Genomic DNA, 22364 nt, shown 5'->3' with positions numbered 1-22364 from the left:
CACACACATATATATATATACACACACATATATACACACACACACACACACATATATACACGGACGGATGGACGGACGGACAGAAAGACAGATATTTGAGCATTTTCACCTCTAGCCTGCCGTCGTCTTTGAAAGACATGCTCTATTTTTAAAAGAATCACCAAAATTTAACCACATATTGGAGCTGGAAACTTTAAAAACAGTAATAAATTGTAAGTTTTCCAAAGGTTCTTGGACATTTTCATCATTCAATAGCCACATTTCGTTAAAAAAAAGAAATTCAGCAGTGCTCAGCCCAACTGAAGAGCCCTTTGTGACTCATCTATGAGCAGCAGTTACATGCAAAACTTTGTGAATTTTTTAGTCAAACTGGACTTAACCCCAGGCAGTGTTTACACAGATGGAGAAGATAGAAGACAGGCAGTAGTAGTCAATTATCTATAACATGTAGATCTACCATATTTTTCCAATATTGTAACACTGAAAAATGCTTCACAGTTAAAGTGTTTTACATTTTTTCTAAATGAAATAATCAAAAATATTAAGAGGCAGAGACTTCACAGGTCAGTGCATGCCAAAAGAAACAACAGTCTAGAGTTACAGTACATCTAAGACATTGCAAGGCAGAAAGGAATGATTTTCAAGGGAAAAAAAAACCTTTAAATAGGAAACTTTGATGATCAGTTTTAAGGGGTTTAATCAATGACCAGAGGGGGCTTTAACGCCACTAAACAGAGCAAAGTACAGGCTTCAAAATGAACACACTGTTCACACTGAATTAAATTGAACGTCAATTATTACCCATTATTTTAACCGATGATGAGTCTGCATTTGTAAAACATTTTCAAGGGACATTTTTTTGTGTCACCTCTATGTCATGATCCCAAATGGACAAAGACACTGACTAGGATGCATCAGGAACTATGTCGAGCCAATGAGGAAGAGAAGTGACTTTTTTGCTAACAGGATGCCAGCTAAGCTATCACTGAAGGTCACATGCATCATTTTAATAAAACATCCAGTAAAAAGAAAAAACATAATACCAAAAACAGCAAACTACTCCTTTATGTGATTATCTGTGTCAGACGTACAAGTGGACAAGACTTCCTAAATGAATCTGGGCCGTCAGTGACAGAGCAAAATCCAAGGGAATGTTTGCCAGTAATTGTAACCATAAAGTTAGCACACAAGCCTAGTGTATTCAGCTGATTATGTGTGAGTTTTATTGCTTGTAAACTCAACTTTTAATTTCCCATGTTGTTTCACTCGCAGTTGTCTGCTCCAATTTCCAAAAATAACCGAGCTCCATTTCACAAACCAGAACTAACCACCTGATTAGAGTCCGTTAGGGTGTCATTTGTGGATCTTTTCCAAAGGTAAGAAAGAAATAGGTGCAGAAATCTGTGTATCAATAAGTAACGAAAAACCTGATCATTTAGGTGATTTCCAAAAGTTACAAGGAAGTCAGTGTTATGAGATGTATTACTTATTGACCTTGTATTAACAGAAAAATACGGAGCTTTGGGTCTACAAATGGGACCAAGGAGATAGCAACAAATCAACACTGTCATTTTGTCCAGCCAGAACTCCATCGTGACTGGGCCCCAATTTTTGTTCAAGACCTCTAAAACATCAAGCCGACTAGGCAAAACAACAGGTAAAGATACAGGAAATTCAGTTTTGACTAATCATAGTTTCCAATATATCAAACGTCATTATGACTAATTCGAAATGTTGTGCATGACATTTGTGATGCAAAACCTTCCACTGTTGGCAAACAAAATGATTTAAACAGTGTTAGCAGGTGTAATGGTAGTTACAGTGGTGGAAAAAATCATTAAAAAAACACAATGAAATAGAAAAGATCATCAGCATAGAATTTATGGTGAACAAGAGCTTTGTTCAGTCAAGATTGTGGTCCAAATTCACTAGAACTTAAGCCTGGTGCAGCACTGACATGGCGGCAAAACAGGTTAACAAATGTAGGAACACAACTACATCTCTTATTATTATTATTATTATTATTATTATTATTATTATTATTATTATTATTATTATTACACTATATGCTTGTATTTTTGTTTTCCCCGTGCAATGTACATTTTACATTTTATGCTCATACTTTTTCTATTTATGGTTATATTTTAAAGACATTTTTTTCTACGCATGTTTATGTTGTATTATTTCTACCTCGCACATTCTAAGATTTTGTATGGGAGCAACTGTAACATGATCAATTCTTCCAATAATGTATTTCTGATTCTGATAATAGTTGCAGTATATTTGAAAAGACACTGGCTGTCTAAAACATTGTTTCACCTACTCAAAAGTCTCATTCGAGGTTTCTGTATTCACATTTTGACAAGGTAGAACTCCAGTTTGAGATATAGTATGATTCGTGAAAACCTAATTTAGAATATTTATAAAGAACAGCTTAGATATCTTCAATTGAGGGGAATTAGAGAAAGATTTTCTGAATTATGACTAATCAGAATTACACTGTAGATATCTGAACCTGGTATTAAAGCGCATCATAATTCTTTTGCAATATACATGATTGGATAAAAGTCATGAAAGTGATGTCATTTGTCCTCAGATGAATGCGATCGTAGGTATTGGAAATTTACCTTTTGATTAGAAAGAACTGAATCACAGATATGTGCAATATGTATGCAGTCTTGCTATAATAAATTGCCATAGATACAGATTTAGCTGAGTAGTTTCCTAAGCCAGCTGTCACTATGCTATCTGTAAATCTTGCTCATCATCACCGTCTTGTGTAGTTAAACCAAATGTCTGCTTGCTAATGGAAGGTCAGTTTTGCAGAACCAGACGAGCTCCGTTGTACGTCAGTGTGAGAGACATGCTCAATTTCACAAGAGAAGAGCCACTAAAAGCCTCCTCTCAATCAGATCCTCTCTGACTCCACCTCCTGGGGGTTTCCTCTCTTTCCTCTTTGTTTTTACCCATTAGTTCTAAATTCTTCAGCTCTCCTCTTCTCACACACTCTGATGCTTTCATTACGCTAACACCAACCTGGTGGCAGATTTAACGTCTTTTCCCCCCCTTCTCCTCTTTAGATGGGATTGAGGATGCTCACCTGCCTCTCTTCCAGCTGGCACTTATGAGAAATTGGTTTTTAGAAATGTCATCAATCAAAGGCGGACGGGACGACATGCCTGCATTACAGAAAACCACAGCGATAGTCAATTTTGTCTGAGAGAAGAAGAAAACAAAACAGAAAAAAGATGCTTTCTTTTCTCTCAGCGGCTGAATCATACGTCTAAACTGACGAGAGTGATGATAGCTGCTGAAACAACTGAGGCTTTCAGGGAGGAAATGAGACGGACATTAAATAAAAACTCTGCTATCGACAATAGATCAACCTCTCATGCATAAACCAACAACGCAACTGCAATACAAACCCAAATTTCGAAGTAGGGCTATTTTTCAAAAGTTTGCATTGTGCAAAAGCACTGAAAAAGAGTGCAATGTGAAGGAAAGGAAAGAAGACAGACACAGCAATGTATGACAGCAGACTAAATATAAATACAGCTGCAAATAAGCACTTCTGACGCATTTGTTTCGATGTTGCAAGACAGTTCAACTGATTTTATTTTCTGCTTCTCCTCCCTGAAGCCTTTCTGTCTCATCTTTCCTGTCCAACACAAAGGATTCCTCAAATTGCTTTGAATTCAGCATGATGACTTCCAAAGCAGATAAAAGCTTAAAGCAGGTCTCCGTGGCCTTTGTTAACAGCGACAATTACAGTTTCATTTGCATGCAATATGGCAGCTTATTTCAGATACATTAATAGGAAGAAACTGGTTCGAAAACCTCCAGAATACAAATGAATGTCTGCTAAAGACTGACAAGGTGGTTTTGTTTTCTTCTGCACCATCATGCAGCGGTTAAAGAGGCCGACCTTCAGCTGCACAACCTGGGTTTGGTCCCTCCTGACGGGCCTATGCTCTGTCTGTCCTTGATACCGGAGCTGTTGGCAAGGCGTTTTCTTCCTGCATCACATTATGAGATTTGTTTCTTTAAGCCTGTAATCGCTCATCTGATTAATTTCATATGTGGGAAACTGGATTAATTCCAGTAACGAAATTGAATTCACAGACCCGAGCTCAGACTGTACAGTTTATTAGCGGCAAAAAGAAGAAGTTGATTAGCTGGACAGAAAGCTGATGTTGTGACTTTTATTCACTACTTTAATCATCATAAAACCTTATGAATACTCTGATGGGTTTTTTGTATCATTCGGCTCCTTTTTAGACACAGGACACGCAACGTTGCTGGTTTTATCAGTCTGCTGAAGTGACAGCATTTCATCATTCGCACAGGTCACATTTTCATTGATGTTTCTCATGTCGTCAATCAGACATACATGATGAATGCACAATATTGGTATAAACAGTGAGTCAGATGATGTACAATCCATAATATTGCACCAATAAATAAAAGACAGATTCTAAACTAACAATGAGCTTATCAAATTGTTCCAATTACTATTAGCCTAGTATATTGATGATTTCCTAAACATTGAAAACTCTGTGCATGTGTGATGATAATCAATGTAATACTTTATAAACACCAAACTAAAAATATCCCAACAGCTGTGATGGAGCTCAGGATTTAACCTAACAATGATCACTAGAATAACAAATGATTTAACTGCAGCTGATGAACTCTGTGTAGCAGCTCACCTGTCTGATTTGAAGAAAAGTACATATCTGCTAGTAGATCCGGCTCAATCTTGTCTACATGTCACGGATAATTTATAATTACAGGCGACTAATGAAGTTACATCGTTGCCACACTGGTGTAATGTGCTACCGTTTATTAGAGATGCTCATATCAATTCTGCTGCTGTCTGATGCAGCAGGTATTTAATCAAGTCAGAGAAAAGACTCCTACAAACTGCTGGAAGCAACAAACTAAACCTCATCTCCTGTTAACGCTTGGCCATGTCATGGATAAATCTCATTAATCTGACCTGTTGAAGCTTGTCTTCACTGCAATGATGTAAAAAGTTGTGATTTTTAAACTCAAACTGTGTCTTCTGTGTTCTCCATGATCTTTTTGGACCAACACTGGCACCAAATTACTCTCCAAATCACCTCAAACAACTCAAAATAGGTTGTTTTACATGCCTATTTGTTAATAGTATGCAATTCAGACTTGTGCCCTAATGAAAGTGATACAGAAATGTTGTGAACCATTGCAACTTTTACGGCGAAGTGACCCTGATGCGCATTCAGACATGAAGTCAACACATTTAGATAGGGGTTGTATGCTTGAAAAGGGGCTATTTTGCCAGGATTTATACTTTGATGATGAAACCAAGTCAGAAATACATGAAATAACATGAAAAATGTTGCATAAATAATATGGTACAAGCATAAAAAAATAAACAAGCAAATCAATTCACTTCAGTAGTATTATTTTCCACCTGAAATATTGTGAAGATTTTCTTGAAACTACTGCATTAAAAAAAAAAAAACTGAGACTTCCAACTGGATGTACTTTAAATTGCAAGTCATAAAGCGGCACATGCCGAGCTAAAGGTGGAGCACGAGGAAATGATCCCTTCCGCCCTCGATAGCCAACACACTGTTCCGCTTTGTTTGCATGATTAACAAGGACTGGGCCATGGGGGAGGATCAATACTGGCCTTTTACGGGACTGAGTGTAACACTGTAACCCTACCTTTGTGCCCTTCCTATTCCAGAGCCAATTATGTGATAGGATCAATACAAGTCAGTAATGGGATATCGGCGCTTCTTGTGGCGATTCTGTGGAAAATCCATGGCTACTGCGACATATAAACACTCAGGCGAAGCGTCACGTGTGCATATATCTGTTTCCTTTGGCAAAGAGATGCTGTTAATCTCTCCCCTAAAAGTAGACTAAAAACACATTAATAGTGCATGTGTGTATGTGCTGCTGCTGCTGGGGTTAGAGGTGTCCATGCTGGGGGGAGGTTGGGGGAGGACTGCCGTGCCTCTTCCCCCAATTCAGATCCTAATCTGTTTGTAACTGCAGGAAACACTCACAATCAGCCCACCACCAACACACAAGTCGAATTAGGCTCCCGGCAACAGCTCTTGCACTGACAACAACGCAAAACTATAACGGGCTAAGTGTCATTACTGACAGTGTTCGATGAAGACAGATGACAGACGAGGCCTGGAAAGAAAAACAGTCTGATTAACAACTAAAGAGTCAAAATCAATTTGACAAAAAGAGGAAGAAAAGCAAGATATTCTGTGGTCTGGTTTGAGAGGAACTGCGGGGGAGAAGATTCAGCCATCTGGCTCGACACTACAGAGGCAGGACTGTGGCCTCCTCTTTCTCATTCCTCTGTGGACTGATGGCGCCCAGCAGAGCATGGCTGGCTCCGGAAAGATATTCAGGCGCCATTCCACCGCATGCCCATGTTAATCACCCCCCAACAACAACCATGCAGATGGAGCCTCTTTACAAATCAGACGGTGCACATAAGGCTCCGTGATCTCTTTGTCCGCCTCTAGTGGAACGGCAAAAGTGCCGGCGCATTGTCACTGACGATCCGTTTCCTCAAAGCGAAACGCGTCCCTGGAGGTTAGTTAGGTAAGATAATTATGAGAGGAAACCAAGAGAATGAACAGGATGTTTTCACAGATACAAGAATTTCAGTGTTTAGCGCATTTAAAAAAAAATACTTCTAAACTCTTGACACTGAAATGCTTCTTCACTAGACTCACTGTGATCTGTCCCTACATGACATCACTTACACTCTCCCTCTCGGTCTGACGGATCAGGTCAACTCGGAGTTCCCCACATAAACACTGTGCTCGCATTTCTGGCTAAAAGCATTTCCCAAAGAACGCAAGAAAAGAAGACGTTCGGCAGGCTTTAGGTGTAGCAGCGGTTCTGATGATAAAATGCACGACTCTGGGTTTTCGGTACAGTTTGGCTGAGTCATGCGAGAGTAGTTGTGGAATACCAGATGAAGGAGATGATGTATAATGATGCAGTGGATTGCAATGTTAGTTGAACAATTTGCATCATGAAGTGAAAACTGTTCTTACATCTGATAACATTTTCTACGCTGAATACAGCAACTTGACTGATTCAAGTAACAGATTCCAACTTGCAGAAACAGCTCTCTGTATTAGTGACTTCCTTGGCATATTAAACAACCGCCACATGATAATATAGAGTTCATCTAAAATTTCTCCCAACTCCCATCCACCCACGACACTTCATTTTCCTGTTTATTAGCCCCTCGTGAATCAAATCGAGCTGCGAGATGAACACAGTCGCATCCCTGCATAACCGTGCACTCTGGTGATTTTAGGGCTTCGGAATCCAAATACTCAACCCCTGATTGTTCTGCAGCAGCATTTACATTTGAGCTGTCACATCACAGCTCACGTGGACCGCATTCAAAAAGGCTGAGCGCTCACAGTTTGCATTGGGATGCAGACCATTTGGACACTTACAGTTTCAGTGGGAAAATAGTAAGAGGTTTAAAACTCGATTCGATAGGCGTGCAGTCACTAGTTAACCCTCTGATTCCCAAAAGCTGCCTGCAAGTGTAATAAAGACAAGCTCTCTTTTAAAAGATGCCCAAATGACAACATTCATCAGAACCAGAAACTGTAAAACCGACAAAAATTAGTTGGATTTTCAACTCTTCAATGATCCTTGATTTACTTGTCTGCAAAAATGATCCAAATTTAAGCTTAAAATGGTGATATTTTCACCTCAATCAATGTATTCTACAGGTTTCTTTTAAAAATGTGCCAAAAATACAGCTTTTGCATGAAACAGATTCTGTAAAAACGAAAACTCCTGTGCTCCTCATTGCATATATGAAGCCATAAGTGACCCACCTGCACTAAACAGACACATGACAAAAACTCCAAGACTTTTCGAGACAAGGAAATACTTTAATACCATACCATTAATAGTAATGGAGGTGACCGGAGCCTAAAACACTCTAAAGGTTAAACGATAAGGACTATATTATATAGCATTTCATGAATGTAAAGAGTGTTTATGGATGAAGATGACATGCTTAAACGTACACTGACATTTTTTTAACATCAGTTATTCTCTAAGGAGAACTTTCAGTGTTTGCATTGTACCTACAGTCAGCTTCAGCATCAGATATTGTAACAGCTATGCTCTCTGTTTCGTCATACTTGCAGACAGTTGGAAATGAAGGAGCTTGTTTTAATTCCAAATCCGCTTCCTGCTTCTTTGTCCGACTGCAGACCTGCAGAACTGAACATGCGACCATTCATTTGCACTTAATGAACATCGACCTCAACCACTATGGGATTCATTCAGCTGCTGCATTATTCGAGTACTTAACCGTTTTCCTATTTAAGTCTGTGCTACGCGGCGGCACATTCTTTCTGTAGCGCAACACCGCGAGCCGCACGCTTTTACAGCCGCATACTTATTTATTTTTACGAGAGCCTGTGGCACACTGCAAGATGTTATCCGACCAATTAACGCAAAGAAGAGCCCGAACCTTTCTACTGCATTTAGACACAAAGTCATCATGTGAAAGGAATATTTCTATCTTATATCTCGCTGCTCCTTTTGGCTTCTTGCTCAGTTTCAAATCAATAACAGCACAGCATGCATCAATTGAAATGAAACGCTACGGGGAAAAAAATGAATAATTGGATTCTGCAATGAAAACAACACAATTAATTTTTTTCACTTACGTATTAAACTTCAAAAATAGATTAAAGTTATTAAAACAATATCACAGTTTGCTGTGGTGGTCTAACAAGCAAAAAAACGCTTGAGGAAAGGCAGTGTAAGTGCAAAAAAAATCAGTGTAAAATCAATTTACTTATAAGAATAAATTTTGGCTCAAGTCGCTTGTATTTGTCTATTTGCAGTGTAGTAAAGAACAAAATGGAATAACCTTGAAGGAGGAAAACAGCTAAATAATAAACTGAACTTTGGTCTAAAGTGCAGTAACTATTTTGAACCTGACCTCAGAAATCTCACAAAGTGGTTCATTTGTCTTACAAAGAAAAACAAAATCTGAGGTTTAATTTCAGACTTCATTCTCGTATCATCCTGTCACACAGATGTTGCTCAGGTCAGAGCTCTTCCTTCAGAGATGTTAACAATATTCAAATGTTGTGTTTGTGCAGCTGACACAGCTTTCAGGGGATGAATCTTATCTGACTCAGAAGAAACTCTACGAACCAGAAAAGAAGCAGCTGCCCAGAAACATCTTGTTTTTGTTTTGTTTTTTTTAGCCTCTTACTTCTGTTTCCAACGGGAATATGGAGTTGTTTTTAAGCCAATGGATACCAAAGCTGTTCTTCAGCTTGACAGAGTAGAAACTATCTCCTGCTGCAATGCATTCACCCCAACAAAGTGACCTTGAATGGGACACTGTAATTCCCACCGGGCTCAGGAAACGCTGCTCTGTGCTCGGCTATGCAACCTTAGATCACGGTGAAGTGAGACACAATCCCTAATGTGAAGAAATATCATCGGATCGCTACACTTGCTGCCAGATCGCTCGGGATTAAAGGAATATTTTAATGTTTTAAGATGTATTTTCATGGCTTCGAGTGTCATTTCGATAGTTATAGTATCATTTTAAACATCACTTTTTTTTATTGGTAATCTACTGTACTGATGGGGCAATGAAAAAAGAATCAAATTTGACTATAACGGCAACTGTATCTGCAAAAAAAGGTAGATTTTGAATTAAACTGGATATTTAACCAGATGATAAGATAAATGGGGATTTTATTTCAATATTCATCTTAATTTTATCCTTTAAATTTATGAAAAGTCTCATTTATCAGTGACAATGGAGAAAGTTACAACAAAAACAAGAAGTTAAGATGCAGTACAGTTACTAAATCCCACTTTTGATCTGCTTTGAAGCATGTAAAAACACCTGAATTTCTTAAACTCTGTAGCCAAGTACTCCCTCATCACATATTTCACTCACATTCTCTCTCTGACACGACAAACGTTATCAAGGGGAGGACAAAGCAAGACTTGTAACGTATAAAAAATGCATGATAACACTACAACACTGCTGTAAACAAACATGGAGGACCGGCTTAGATGTTTTGAAGTCAATGAAACAAATTGCGGGTGTGATATTTCTGAAAGCCTGAGAAGGGCGACTGCTCAGCGTCTGGTGTTACAACACAGTCCAACTGATTCTGTGACCTGCAGCAGTGCAACAACAACAAATGCATGCAAAAAAGAGAATAAATGCATATTGGTTGACTGAAAAAAAGAAGAATTAATCTAATTTTTCATTGTGCTGTTTCCATTGTAGCTTGTGCAGCTGCAGCACAACACCCACGCAGAATTTTTCATCTCAAACGAGTCAGGACAGAGTTGATGAATGTCACAGGGCAGCGAGAAAATGTGAGGTTAAGTCCTGCAGGCCTTCAGCACACTAGAATGTCCATGTTAAGGTTAAATGGCTAATTACCATAGTCTCTGGTAGTATCAGAGTGGCTGGTAATCGGCCCATGAATCACAATTTAAATAATTAGAAGACGCTCAATTCTTAAAAGATTAATATTTTGCTGCACAAAAAAGCACAGGTTTTTTCAACAGAAAATTACCTATAAAGGGATTTAAATTCAATAAGAGGATGTAAAACTGGATTCAGTTGAAATAAAATGACATCATCCCTGTAAATCCAACTGACTGCTGTAGTGCACCTTACATCTTATCTTCAATGTGAAATTTATGCTGCAGCTTTACTGGTCCTGAACTGCTCAGAAGTCACTTTCCTCTCCGCCGACACTGACACGTTGCGACTAAACGCTGCTTTCACTGCCTCCTGAAATGACACACTGTTTATAGGCCACTTCTGGAAATGTCAACACTCAAACTGCACAAATATCAAAAGTTCCAGTTAGAGATTTCTGTGACCTTAGGAGTTGATTACCTCAGAATAAAGGTTAGAATCTTCTGGCCTGGAATTGTTCCCTTCCTGTCAATCCCATTAGCTTCCAGTGGCACCGGCCCAGCTGTTCCAACCAGGACGGATCCCTAATGAGCTCCATTAGCAGTATTACCTGCATCCGGCGAGCGCTGGGGTCACGAGGTCGACGGCAGACCTAACGCTGAGATTAAATTACCCCGGAGGGAGGCAGGGGTGGGTGGTAGTCTACAGCAGCCACCAGCAGAACTCCTCACTGTGGCCACAAAGAGAGATTACAGAACAGGTTGGTGTTTAACATGTCATTTTCCAGTTCATGCACTCCCTTTGATCTCATTTCGAACCTTACGATGGGGTTTTTAGTGTCGATAGCGCGACCTGAGGAGAACAACAAGCGAACACTGTGCTCATGTGATCAGGACAGAAGTGATTTGATCAGGGGTTTTACTGCAGCTGCACAGGATTTAGCCCTGCTTTGTGCAGAATTTATGACAGGTGAAAGAGCCACTGGATACTGTCCTTCTACAGCTGACTGAGCACAGAAACCGGATGACAAGTAAATTAGTATTCTATTTTTAAAACACGACAACAATGAAGAAGAAACATTTAAGCCCTGGTAATTATGGATTAAGAAATAATTAAAACAATATCAAAATTCCAATATGCCAGAGTGCAAAGTCCAAAAGCATTTTTTTTTTCAAATAAAAGCAAAATGTGTCACAACAAACTATTTTAATTAAAGCATTATGGTGCTACAGAGATGCCTACAAATCATATCCTCACGACATAAGGAAACACTTTTGTTTGGTACAGATCACAGCAAATATTACATCATTATGTTTATATTTGTTTTGCTGGAGGAAAAAATTTAGAAATCACTATTCCAACTAAAATCGTGATTCATATTACATGTCAAAATAACCACAATGACTTTTTAGGGGTTTTTGCATTTTATTCAACCCTACTGTTACTGATTGCTTTTGATATTAACATTAAGTTACATGACAGTGAGTGAGAGGTGGAAAATGTCAAAATAAAAGCCTACTTAGCTCTGATTTGACACATACACTGCATGTACAGAAGAAATGCCCTGCTGGTTGAGGACACTACCCACTTTTCAATAATATAGTAGCCCCACCATGAATAAAAACATATTCTATTTTATTGTCTATTTTACTCTAAATTGTACCATAATTTACAAAATAAACATCATGCTGCATTCAAAAACTCTTGAAACTAGCAATTGAGACCATAAACTTATTAGGGAAATGCTTAATGAGATAATAAATCAAGTGAGAAATAAGGTCATTTTCTCATAGACTTCTATGTAATTGGACGTCTTTTTGAAACCAGCGAAGTCTCACTGGCTGTTAGAAAGAATACAGGTTTAAGTCAATATAATTTTTTTTCATACAGCCTCTGGTGGAAACTAAACAAGAGTTAAAAGGATAGTGTCTATATGATGATATTTGGATGGTGAGAAATGCAGCTTAAATAAAAGCTATCTTTGCTTTGTGTGTGTACATTTTTTCTTTTTAGAAAATCTGCCAAAAAGGATTGCTAGTGAATAGATCCTCGTTTGACACAACAGGAGTTCTGCAATGATGGTATCAACTAGGGCTGGCCAATTAATCAAAATACTATCAAAATTACAATATGGCCAATGCAATATCCAAATTGCACGACCTGCAAGTTTTTGATGAAGATCAAACATACCAACAGACCATTACATATGAAACACTGTGGTGCCACAGAGATGCCTCGATCTATCAATCATCATCTCCAGATGCAAAGGAACACATATTTAGAAAAGCAAAAATTGGATTTTTTTTGACAATTCTACAATTTTATTTAGCAAACACTTTTATCCAAAGCGACGTACATCTGAGAGTACCGTAGATACAATGCAAGCAAGGATCTAGTCAGGAGAAAACAACCTGGATAAGAGCCATACAACAAGTTCAACTGTGACAATAAGACCTTGGTGCTTACAGATGCTTCATTCACTTGTCAGCTGCACTACAGTTGTAGAAAATGGCGACTTCGGCCGAGTCCAGCTCAGTTCAGTGTAAAAGTTTCCAAGGACACAAGGCTTCTAAAGTATGGGAGTACTTTGATTAATCACAAAACAGACAGGTGGATGTACTTTGTGTAAAGTCTCGTGTGCATACCACAATCTAGCAGAATGCATGAGCACCTGAAGCTATTCTGAAAAAAGGTAAAATCACCATAAGTGTCGTTGATTCATTCATAAGGAGAGCTTTAAAGAATGTTCTGTCCTTGAAACCATTACAAAAACTCATAAAGCTCAAAACCCAAATATAAAATGAACTTCTTGAGGATGGTTTAGATATCTGACTACTCGGTCAATAGACTAATCGATTTAGAAACAGTCCTCAAAGACATACCTAAATCATTTATTATAAAGGAACATTTTCCACAATCAAATTCAAAGCAGCTCCTGTTGCTTGCTCCGTCAACAGCCAATATTTCTGGTGGGAGCCGGACAAAGAGGAAGAACCTCAATTACTGTGAGTGGAGGCAGCAGCAGGCTCTGTGTGGGATCTGGAGCCCTGTGGAGTCCTGAGAAACTTCAGGAGAGCTCTACAGGCTCAGCCAGCAGTGATTCAGTCTGAGCACAGGTAGGCTACTGTAACACACACACACACACACACACAGTAACGGACATAAGAAGCATGTGCGCACACACACAGAAACAACAGCGCAGCAACACACACTTACATATCTGCCTGAGTCATCCCAAAGGCATTCACAACTACCTCACTAACAGGGGGAGAAAAACCGAGAGAATGAGGAGTGAAAAAAGAAAAGAAAAAACACTGCCGAACACACAAAAGGCTTCCGAGAGCACAGCACAGTCTTGTCTTTCAGACGCAGCCTGAGGCGTCGGATTCTGGATACGTACACTTTGAGCTCCAAAGTGTCTGCAAACACCAGTGCTCATTAACCATCCGTGTGCAACCTTGAGGTAACGATGAATAAACGGTAAAAAAAAATTTACAATGGATTTATTTGACTACTTAAATGAAGGTCAGTTACACGGCTTTTCTGCAAGATACTTCACCTCCTCCGTGCACAATGGTTCAATCTCCTCTTTCTCCTGCTCTAGTTTGGTTCGTAACTCTGTGCTCTATGCCATGAAATAAGTGGATGAGGTTTTTGGTACCTGTTCATGTCTGTATGCTGAGATCTACTGTGGACAGACTTTTAGTTTTAACAACCTGGACAGAATAATGAGGAAATAGGGTGTTTTTCCAATTTTGCATGCTAACACCAATATACCAGCTGTTAATATTAGTTTCCATTCTATTAGTACGTCGCGCCCTTATAGTTCCTACTGCTTCATGAATATCACACTGAACTTCCTCCCTTCAAAGTGGAAAGATCCATGCACAGACGTTTCCCTGTTCAGCTACCTGAATGCACATTTCCCACCATTATTTATTCACTCACATTCTGTCCTGAATGCTGATTTTGCAGTGTGTGTTCTCATTTTCATGCTACTGTTATAAACTCATTCATACCCACAAACCAATCGCAGTCCTCTTTCAGCTTTGTAGAAGTAACAGGCTCCAGGCTGGAGCTTTGGTAAATGGTAGTGTCTAGTGATAAGAAAATGTTCAGCAAGCGATATGTTTTGCCTGTGACTAGGTGGGAGGTGCGACCAGATGAGAAAGTTCGTCGTACCGGTGCAACCAGTGAAAAAGTTAGTCTGGAGCCTTGAGTAAATGTTAAGCTTTCTTGATCAAAGGGATGGTTTTCACAGGCCTGTACTGAAAGCAAATATTAGATGTTTACCTATTTGCTTTAATGTCTAACTCTGATCCTGTGCTATATTCACTGCTGTATATTCCATTCACAGTCATGTGGGAATGGATCTATCCCAGTGAGACACTTGCTACAATCCAGACAAGTCACCAGGAATGTCACATTCACACCCTTGTACACCTTACGGGCCAGTTCACCTACACTACATGACTTGCAGGAGGAAAACTAAACTCTTGGGGCCATGCACCAGGGCAACAGATTATTTTAAAGTCTAAAAAACAGTAAAAACTCACCACAAAACATCAAAAGTTTCCAGAATCCGAGAGATTATGCCTTTGAATTGTTTGTTTTTCTCCGGTAAACATCCATAACACAAAGACATTCAAATTACGGTGAGATAAAAAAAAAGGTTAAGCAGCATTTACAGTAAATCACGACTTCTAAGGTCAGATAATTTTGTATTTATGGACTAATCAATTGCTCTAGTCATTTCAGCAGTGGAACCCATGAGGACAACAACTCCAGGCCAGGTTAGATTTGACTCCAAGACCTTCTTGAGCTCACATGGTGGCCAAGTACATTTACACCAAATCAAGCACACCCTCAAGAAACTTGCCAGAATTATCATCCTGAACCCATTAGAATCTGAAATCCTAACATTCATAGAAGAAAAACTCTTTAAAACGAGGTGGCTGGTAGTAACATGCTGCACTTCAGCTGCAGATTCATTATCTGTCCACATGCCATTCTTTAACAGTACAGTGTGACCTCAGTGTTGCTACCATGACTTCCCTTTGAGCTCTGCAGAATGGACACAAACACAAAGATAATGACCTGGAGCACAAACTGGGATCAATGCCAAACTTTAAAAAAGCATTATTGTCAATGCGGTCTGTTAAAAGCAGCAACGGAGCAGCATTAATGGCTCACTAGAAAAAGGAGAAGCACATCCCTTTTGTTTGAATGTCACCCTTTCTCCAAAAGCTTCCATTATGATACAACATTAGAGATGGCAAATCAGACCAAAGGATCATATCACAGTCCTTTGGGGCAGAATCATGAGCCATGATCCAAATCAAAATTTAGCTGAACTCATGATCACACAATTGATTGTGTGTGGATACAAAACGTTTCTTTCCAACTCAAGGCTAAAATCCCAACTCACAAATATCTGCATCCTGTTTTTGCTCTGACTTTAGTTCTGACTGGAAGTCGAGATTTGTGTTTCCTTCAGGATGTCGGTCTGTTCGCTGCTTTTCTTCGTCCACCATTCTGTCTCCTGTTTACACAATAAGCTGTCAGGTCTCTACTGTGGTTGTTGTAAATGTCATTCAGCTGTGAGAGTCTCTCTAGATGGTACTTTACTATCTTCTCATGGATGGACTTCATGGTGTCTTTTGTGTAGCGGCATATGAACCAGTTCTGGGTGGAGAGCAGAACATGGATGGCAACTGCAGTCCAATATGGTGAAGTTAGAGTTTGTCCAAGGACAAGAGACAAATCATCAAAGCAGCTGGATGACATCAACCACCAACAGTAGCCTCACAAGCTTACAGGTAAGAATGCCAGAGATGCAATAGTTCTAGATGGTTAGGGGTAACTGAACTTTAAACAAAAGGAGCATGCAAAAATAATATTGTTGTCCAAATGTTCCAACTTCACATTAACTAGACACAAGTGGTTGAGACACCTTTAGATGCATCTTGAAGCTGCAAATCAGTTTGTAGAATGAAGATGATGAGTGGACCAACACTCAGAAAGAAGCACCCTTTCTAGAGAAAACGTTTGGGAAATGAGTGAAAACAAACATTTGTGAGTTTGGCCTTTAGCTCTGAGTTGAAGCAGCTTTGCAACTTTGTATCACAAGTTCAAAGGGGTGAATTCAACTCGTAAATTCTGCCCCATAACATCATAACATCATCTTCTGGTCAGATCTCCCACCCCTAATCACAACCAGCGTCAACACCGGCTCTAATATTTGAGGATACCACAACTGAACATCTACCAGGGAGAGACACAACTCAATTTTGGAGACTATCAATCACCGCAAAAGTGGATCTGTTGAGAGGGAAGAGAAATTCCGTCCCGAGCAAATAATGTAATCGCTCCGCTTCACCACTTCTTCATTTGGCTAAGCCACCGGCTGTGTGTTCGGAGTGTTAAAGCACATGCGCTCTAACCTTTTTCCTTATCATAAATCACATACTTCTGTTCTGCTGCCAGGATTTTGTTTAACCCAATTTGTCACTGAGGACACCCCCTTCCACCCTCGCTGCAGATCCACTCAGTGGGACTGGGAGCGCAGGATTAGTGGGTGGATCAAAGCATGCCATCCAGACCTCTCTCTGCCACTCTCTCCCTTGTAATCATGGAACTCACTGGCTTCTGGAGCTGATAAGTCGAGGCTACTGTTGGTTACTAGGCAAAAACCGAGACAGAGTGGAGACTAGCGCTGCAATTTAATTTATTTCAGTTGATTATTCTGCTTTTTTTCCCTTTCTATTAGGCACTGAAGTGTAAGGAAATAGGGAAAAATCTCCAAAAGAGGTCCTCTGACATGCCTGTGTTGTCCAAAAAACTGTTCTGACACCCAATTGGCGATTATGTAAAACAGAGAAAGTAGCAATTCATTACTGAGAATCACTGAGTAACAGGAACCGGACAATATTTCTTTGCAAATAACTTTCCAAAATAATTCATCCAGGAAAATTGGTTTACTTTTTCGCCAAAACATCAAGGCATGTTTACTTGAAAGAGTCAGCCAAACCCAGACAGACTGGAAGGCAGACAAACAGATGCAACACCCACACACGCACATTCACACATTATTATGACAGAAACGGGTCACGGAAGGTGTGCCAAGAATATCAGACAAATGTGCTGTCAGTGGGCAATCGCTCTCGTGTGATAGCCACTCCGGCCTCAGCGGGCAAAACAATAAGAATAACCGAAAAATGCTCTCCGTTCACGGTCCCCGATTCCCAGACTTCTCAGTAGTGGAGGCTCAGCGGTATTCTAGTTCAGGCTTCGGGGTGAATAAAAGTCAATAGAAATGTTTGCCACACTTTTACTCCTCTGCTGTGGTCATGTAAACTTCTTGTGGCACCAGACACTTCCTCATATATTGGCTTTGGAAACATGAATGAGCTGCAGTGCAGAGGGAGCTTTACAGAGGCAGAGGCGTGTGACATCTACAATCCAAACCTCTGATCGTACCACCATGCAGACTTTAGTGTTTCACTTGAGTCTAATTATACACCACAATGGTTTCTCCTCTTTGAGTCTCTCCACAAAGGACTTACAGTAAACTTTAGTTTGTTTGTTCCCTCCTCTGCTGCTATGTTATGTGGGTTAAATAACTCTAAGCTTGTTAAACTGTCAGGGGAGAAACTATAGGTCCAATACCATTTTCAGGAAATAACAAATCCTAATATCAATATAGATGCTTATATTGTTTTTCAGATAGATAGATAGATAGATTTATACTGAAAAGGGTAAATAATGGTCTTATTGTTTCTGAACTGTCCAGTCATGTATTTCAGAATGTTGCTAGCCTTTACCATAAAGACAAAGTGCACCAAAGTCTGCTCAGATGTGACAGATGCTCTGCTACATGTGCTGCAGACAGCGCCGACAGTATTGAAGACAATGGAGTCGAAGCTGCTCTGTTAAACCATGTGATGACATCAATTCTGCATTACTCCAAGTGTCTTTTTCTGCATTATGCTTTGTAAAAGAAGGTCTTCATTTCAGCAAATATCAGACAACATGTACACCGATACGATACACCCGTGAAAGACCAACATCTGTTAATACTATCGGCCAAATGTCAGGTTGTACTTTCATAGATTGATTTCTATGAATCAATCTATCAGTAATATATAAACAAGCCTCTCTGTAAAAACCTGAAGAACATAGATGGGAATAAAATTACAAAGTCTGGTGCATTAAATTGCTACATCACTGAAGATTTCTGGCTCTGAGTATGAGAAAAAACTAAACATATGTACTGGTACTGAAATCTGTACATGTGAACTGATAGAACAGAGTAAAATCAACACCTAAATGTGTGTTTTGGACGTTTTCTTTTCATTAATATGACGTAATGTCCTTGAAGCAAAATGTCTCAGAACTGACCTCTGCATTCAGTGTTTGGCCTTAAACCTCCACCACCAGATGAGTGTTTTTTGGAGAATATCAGCTACACTTAACTGATGTGATTTACATCATTTGTAACAGTGTTTCCCCTAAAGAAGAGCCACACCCAGCTGGAGCTACAATAAAAGTTCAACAAAGGGAAAGAAAAACCGGAGCAAATTATTTAACCGATTATGTGTGAATGTTTTGCTCCTTCTTCCTTAAGCTGGCTGTTATCTTTGCTCATTTCCACTTCGAGATGACTGGATGATACTCAATTAACACCCTTCAGGACAGATGTGAAGATGGTGTCTCTGCAAGACAACTGCAAGTTTATTTAATTTTCCTGATAGATGGATGGCAATAAAATACTACAATTCTTGAAATAATTGGAAATAACTTCATATTTGAGCACTATTGGTGCCAAAAAAGCACCTTGAGGCCTTGTAGATAAAGAACCACCGCCTGGCTGTAGAGGTTTTTGTTCACCTGTGCAAATCTAAATAAAGCCTGCATGTGTTGAAGCATAAATTACTGTGTGTATAATGTGTTAAATTGCTGTATTATCGCTGATGGCAGCTCTGCACACTGCCAAGACTTGTTTCCTGGTAAAATTCCTACATCAACTGAGTGCACAACAACATGCAGTTTTCCAAACAAACAAGGCAAACAACAAAACATCTCCAAAGCCAGCGGCTCCCCTGGAAACATCCAAGCAGGGCAAGGCACATAGCCAGTGCGCAAAGACATGCGCCTGTAGCTGGAAACCAAAACCCACACCGCAAGTTCCACCAAGACTCACCTGTGACATCTGGGGTCTGAAATTGATCTCCTTCAGGTCCACCGATCCGGGGGAGAGGTTGTGCAACATCTGGCACAGAAGCACCCCGTCTCGCAGGGCCTGTGCCAAGTCGAACACGGCCGCCGAAGGCCATACGACCCGGTGGTTGGGGGGCAGGACCTTGCAGTCTATCAACCACCGTCCGCATTGTCTCCACTCCTCCATATCGGCTCAGGAGACTCTCTTCTCCTCGCAAAAAACAAAACCGAACCCGAGTCCTCGAAGTGCTCGAGCTGAGAAAGCGGCGTTTCACGGCGCACGAACAGGCACAGCGGTCGTTTCCTCGCCGGTTGTCTTAATCATTCACCTCTCAGCGTCGGTAATAAGGCGATTTCACAACTTTCTGTTAAGCATATGTCACCGTGCTGTATCCACAATCCAGGCGCATGTCAGCTCTCCTGTCCGCTTAACATGAAGGCTGGGAAAGCACTAAAATAACAACACGGATCCACTTCAGCACACGGCGGCGATGGAAGCAGAAAACATTAATTTTCTCCTCTTCATTCTTAAAAAGTTTTCTCAGCGCATCCAGTCCCAAAAATGAAAAAGGCGTGAATGGATGGTTGCGATATTGGCAAACAAAAACAGCTGGATGCAGCGGTTTGTCATGTACCGACTTCACCAGTGTCTCACATTTCAGTGAACCAAACAGCTCAGCCTACTGTGCAATGTGGGGAAAGAGCAGCAAAGCGCTCCAAGTGTCTGTTTAGATGTTGAACAAAAGCGCGGAGTCACCTTACCCGCATTTGCATCTAACGTTTCCTCGTTCGGTTTAATGTCCAAAAAACTACAAGTTCCAGTGATTTCCAAGTGCAAAAAAAGAACCGAGGACACGCAAAGACGGTTTCCACAACGCCTGGCTCTTCCCACGCCAACACTCCGCCAGCAGGGACGTGTCCAAGGGTAGAAAATGAGAAAAGAGAATCAGTGTTTATACAGTTTATCTCACTTTGCTTCGCGCTTTTACGCACGACTCCAAAAACAGCGTGCGGGCAGCTCGGCTCTTTCTCCTGCTTTCTGCCTCCCTTCCGTTCACGTCCTCCACCTCTCTCGTTTCCACTCACTCTCTCTCTCTGTGTGTGTTCCCTCCTTTCGGACGGAGATGTTTAACCGACTCCCAGCTCTCGACCAGAGCTGCAGAAAATCCGCCAAAAACGCGTCCCGGGCTTTTTAGTCCGAACCCGGAGCTTCGCCGGGTTCCCACGTGCTGATTATCTCATGCAAACTTAGAACTTGGATCCGCACTTTACGAAAGTGGCTCCGTACTCCCAACAATCCTGACTTCCAGGGGAGGTTTCTTTGGAGCTGAGGGATTGCGGATGCGCCCTCTCACGAGTGATGCGCAAACTGCACGGGCCACTGACATAAGGGGATTAAAGGGACAATGAAAACACTGTCACTTTCTTTCTTTTTGCTGTCAGATCAGAGTAACAGATGTTTCCATGCGGTTCCGTGTGGTTTGGACTTGTTGCACTGTGCAGGAGAGGATGTCAGGATGACTTAAAAGCAACATCTCTCTCCAAACAACGTGGAGTCTGTGCAGAATTGGACGGATAACAGGTGTAGTTTGGGAGAAAGTAGTAAATCTCACAATGAAAAGGAGACACTACAGGTGAGGAAAGGCATATTTGTAGAATGAAATATTCACTAAATCAGGTTGTGGGTAACATATATGAACCAATCTTTCTATAAAAAGCTTTAAAAATAGATTCGTAAAAGGAATAAAACGCCAAAATTTGCTCTAAGTTCTACTATAAAAAGAGATTTCTGATTCAGGCATAGTATGTATTATATGATTCCCTACTTTTGTTTTTGTATTGTTTTGTTTTTTACTGGAAACCTATATTTTAACTAATAGATATCACCATAAAGCTTCCCCCAGCTGATTCTGACAGTTGTTTTTTTGTTTTGGGTTTTTTGTTGTTGTTATTTTGTTGTTGTTTTTTTTTGTATAACAACGTTTGAAATGTTAGGTCTGTATATGCAAATGAAGTTTTTATCTCATTATATGAATGTTTTAATTTGCATCAGTGGCCAGTTAGCAAAATATCATAAAATAAACACCTAAGTGTTAATATTTTCTTTCCACTGGTTGAAACAAAGACATGCTGTGGAAACAAAATAGCTCTACCCTCCTAATTAACCACTGCATGAGAAAACAGGGATTTTTGCCTGCAGCGTTTCCCCTGAAGTAGAATAGTGCAGCAGTGGAAGAAATTCTCAGCTGCTTTACTTAGATCAACTAAAAGTACAACTGCAACATTAAAAATACAGAATCTACTCCAAAAAAATACATTTGTATAAAAGTGCATGTTTATCATAAAAACATACATAAAGCACTAAAAGTAAACATCCCTGCCCCCTTAAAATGACATTACTAGACTGTTAATGCTTCAGTTCATAAGCAGCTTTTTCCAGATGTAGCCGGTCGAGGTGCAGCCAGTTCAACTAATGTATGTACACAGCAAAGTGTACAACATTCCCTTCTGAAATGTGGTGGACTAAAATAATAAAGTAGTCGAAATGTAAACTCTGAAATGAGTAATAGCACTTCACCTAAGTACCTTCACTTGAGCAAATGCACTTAGCAACTTTCCAGGTCTGGATTACTGTCAGTATCCACATGGTCATATTAACCCTTTGATGCACAAC

The 22364-nt window shown here is 40.1% G+C and overlaps 1 protein-coding gene across 12 annotated transcripts in view; it reads right to left on the bottom strand.

The window, feature by feature from the left end:
- vav2 (vav 2 guanine nucleotide exchange factor) overlaps nt 1-21022 on the bottom strand; it is a 238718-nt gene extending 217696 nt beyond the window's left edge. For 6 of the 12 annotated variants that reach the window (XM_023262942.3, XM_023262939.3, XM_023262944.3 and 3 more), the window contains exon 1: nt 19674-21020. In XM_023262942.3, coding sequence (XP_023118710.2) covers nt 19674-19877 — 204 coding nt within the window. In that variant the 5' untranslated portion in view covers nt 19878-21020. Of the gene's footprint in view, nt 1-19673 lie in introns of all 12 variants that reach the window. The other 6 variants (XM_023262937.3, XM_035944794.2, XM_035944797.2 and 3 more) reach the window with 3 other exon arrangements.
- Between the last annotated feature and the right edge of the window lie 1342 nt (nt 21023-22364).

Source organism: Amphiprion ocellaris, chromosome 17 (assembly GCF_022539595.1).
Source record: "Amphiprion ocellaris isolate individual 3 ecotype Okinawa chromosome 17, ASM2253959v1, whole genome shotgun sequence".
NCBI classification, from domain to species: domain Eukaryota; kingdom Metazoa; phylum Chordata; class Actinopteri; family Pomacentridae; genus Amphiprion; species Amphiprion ocellaris.
This window is presented reverse-complemented; position numbering and strand designations above follow the sequence as displayed.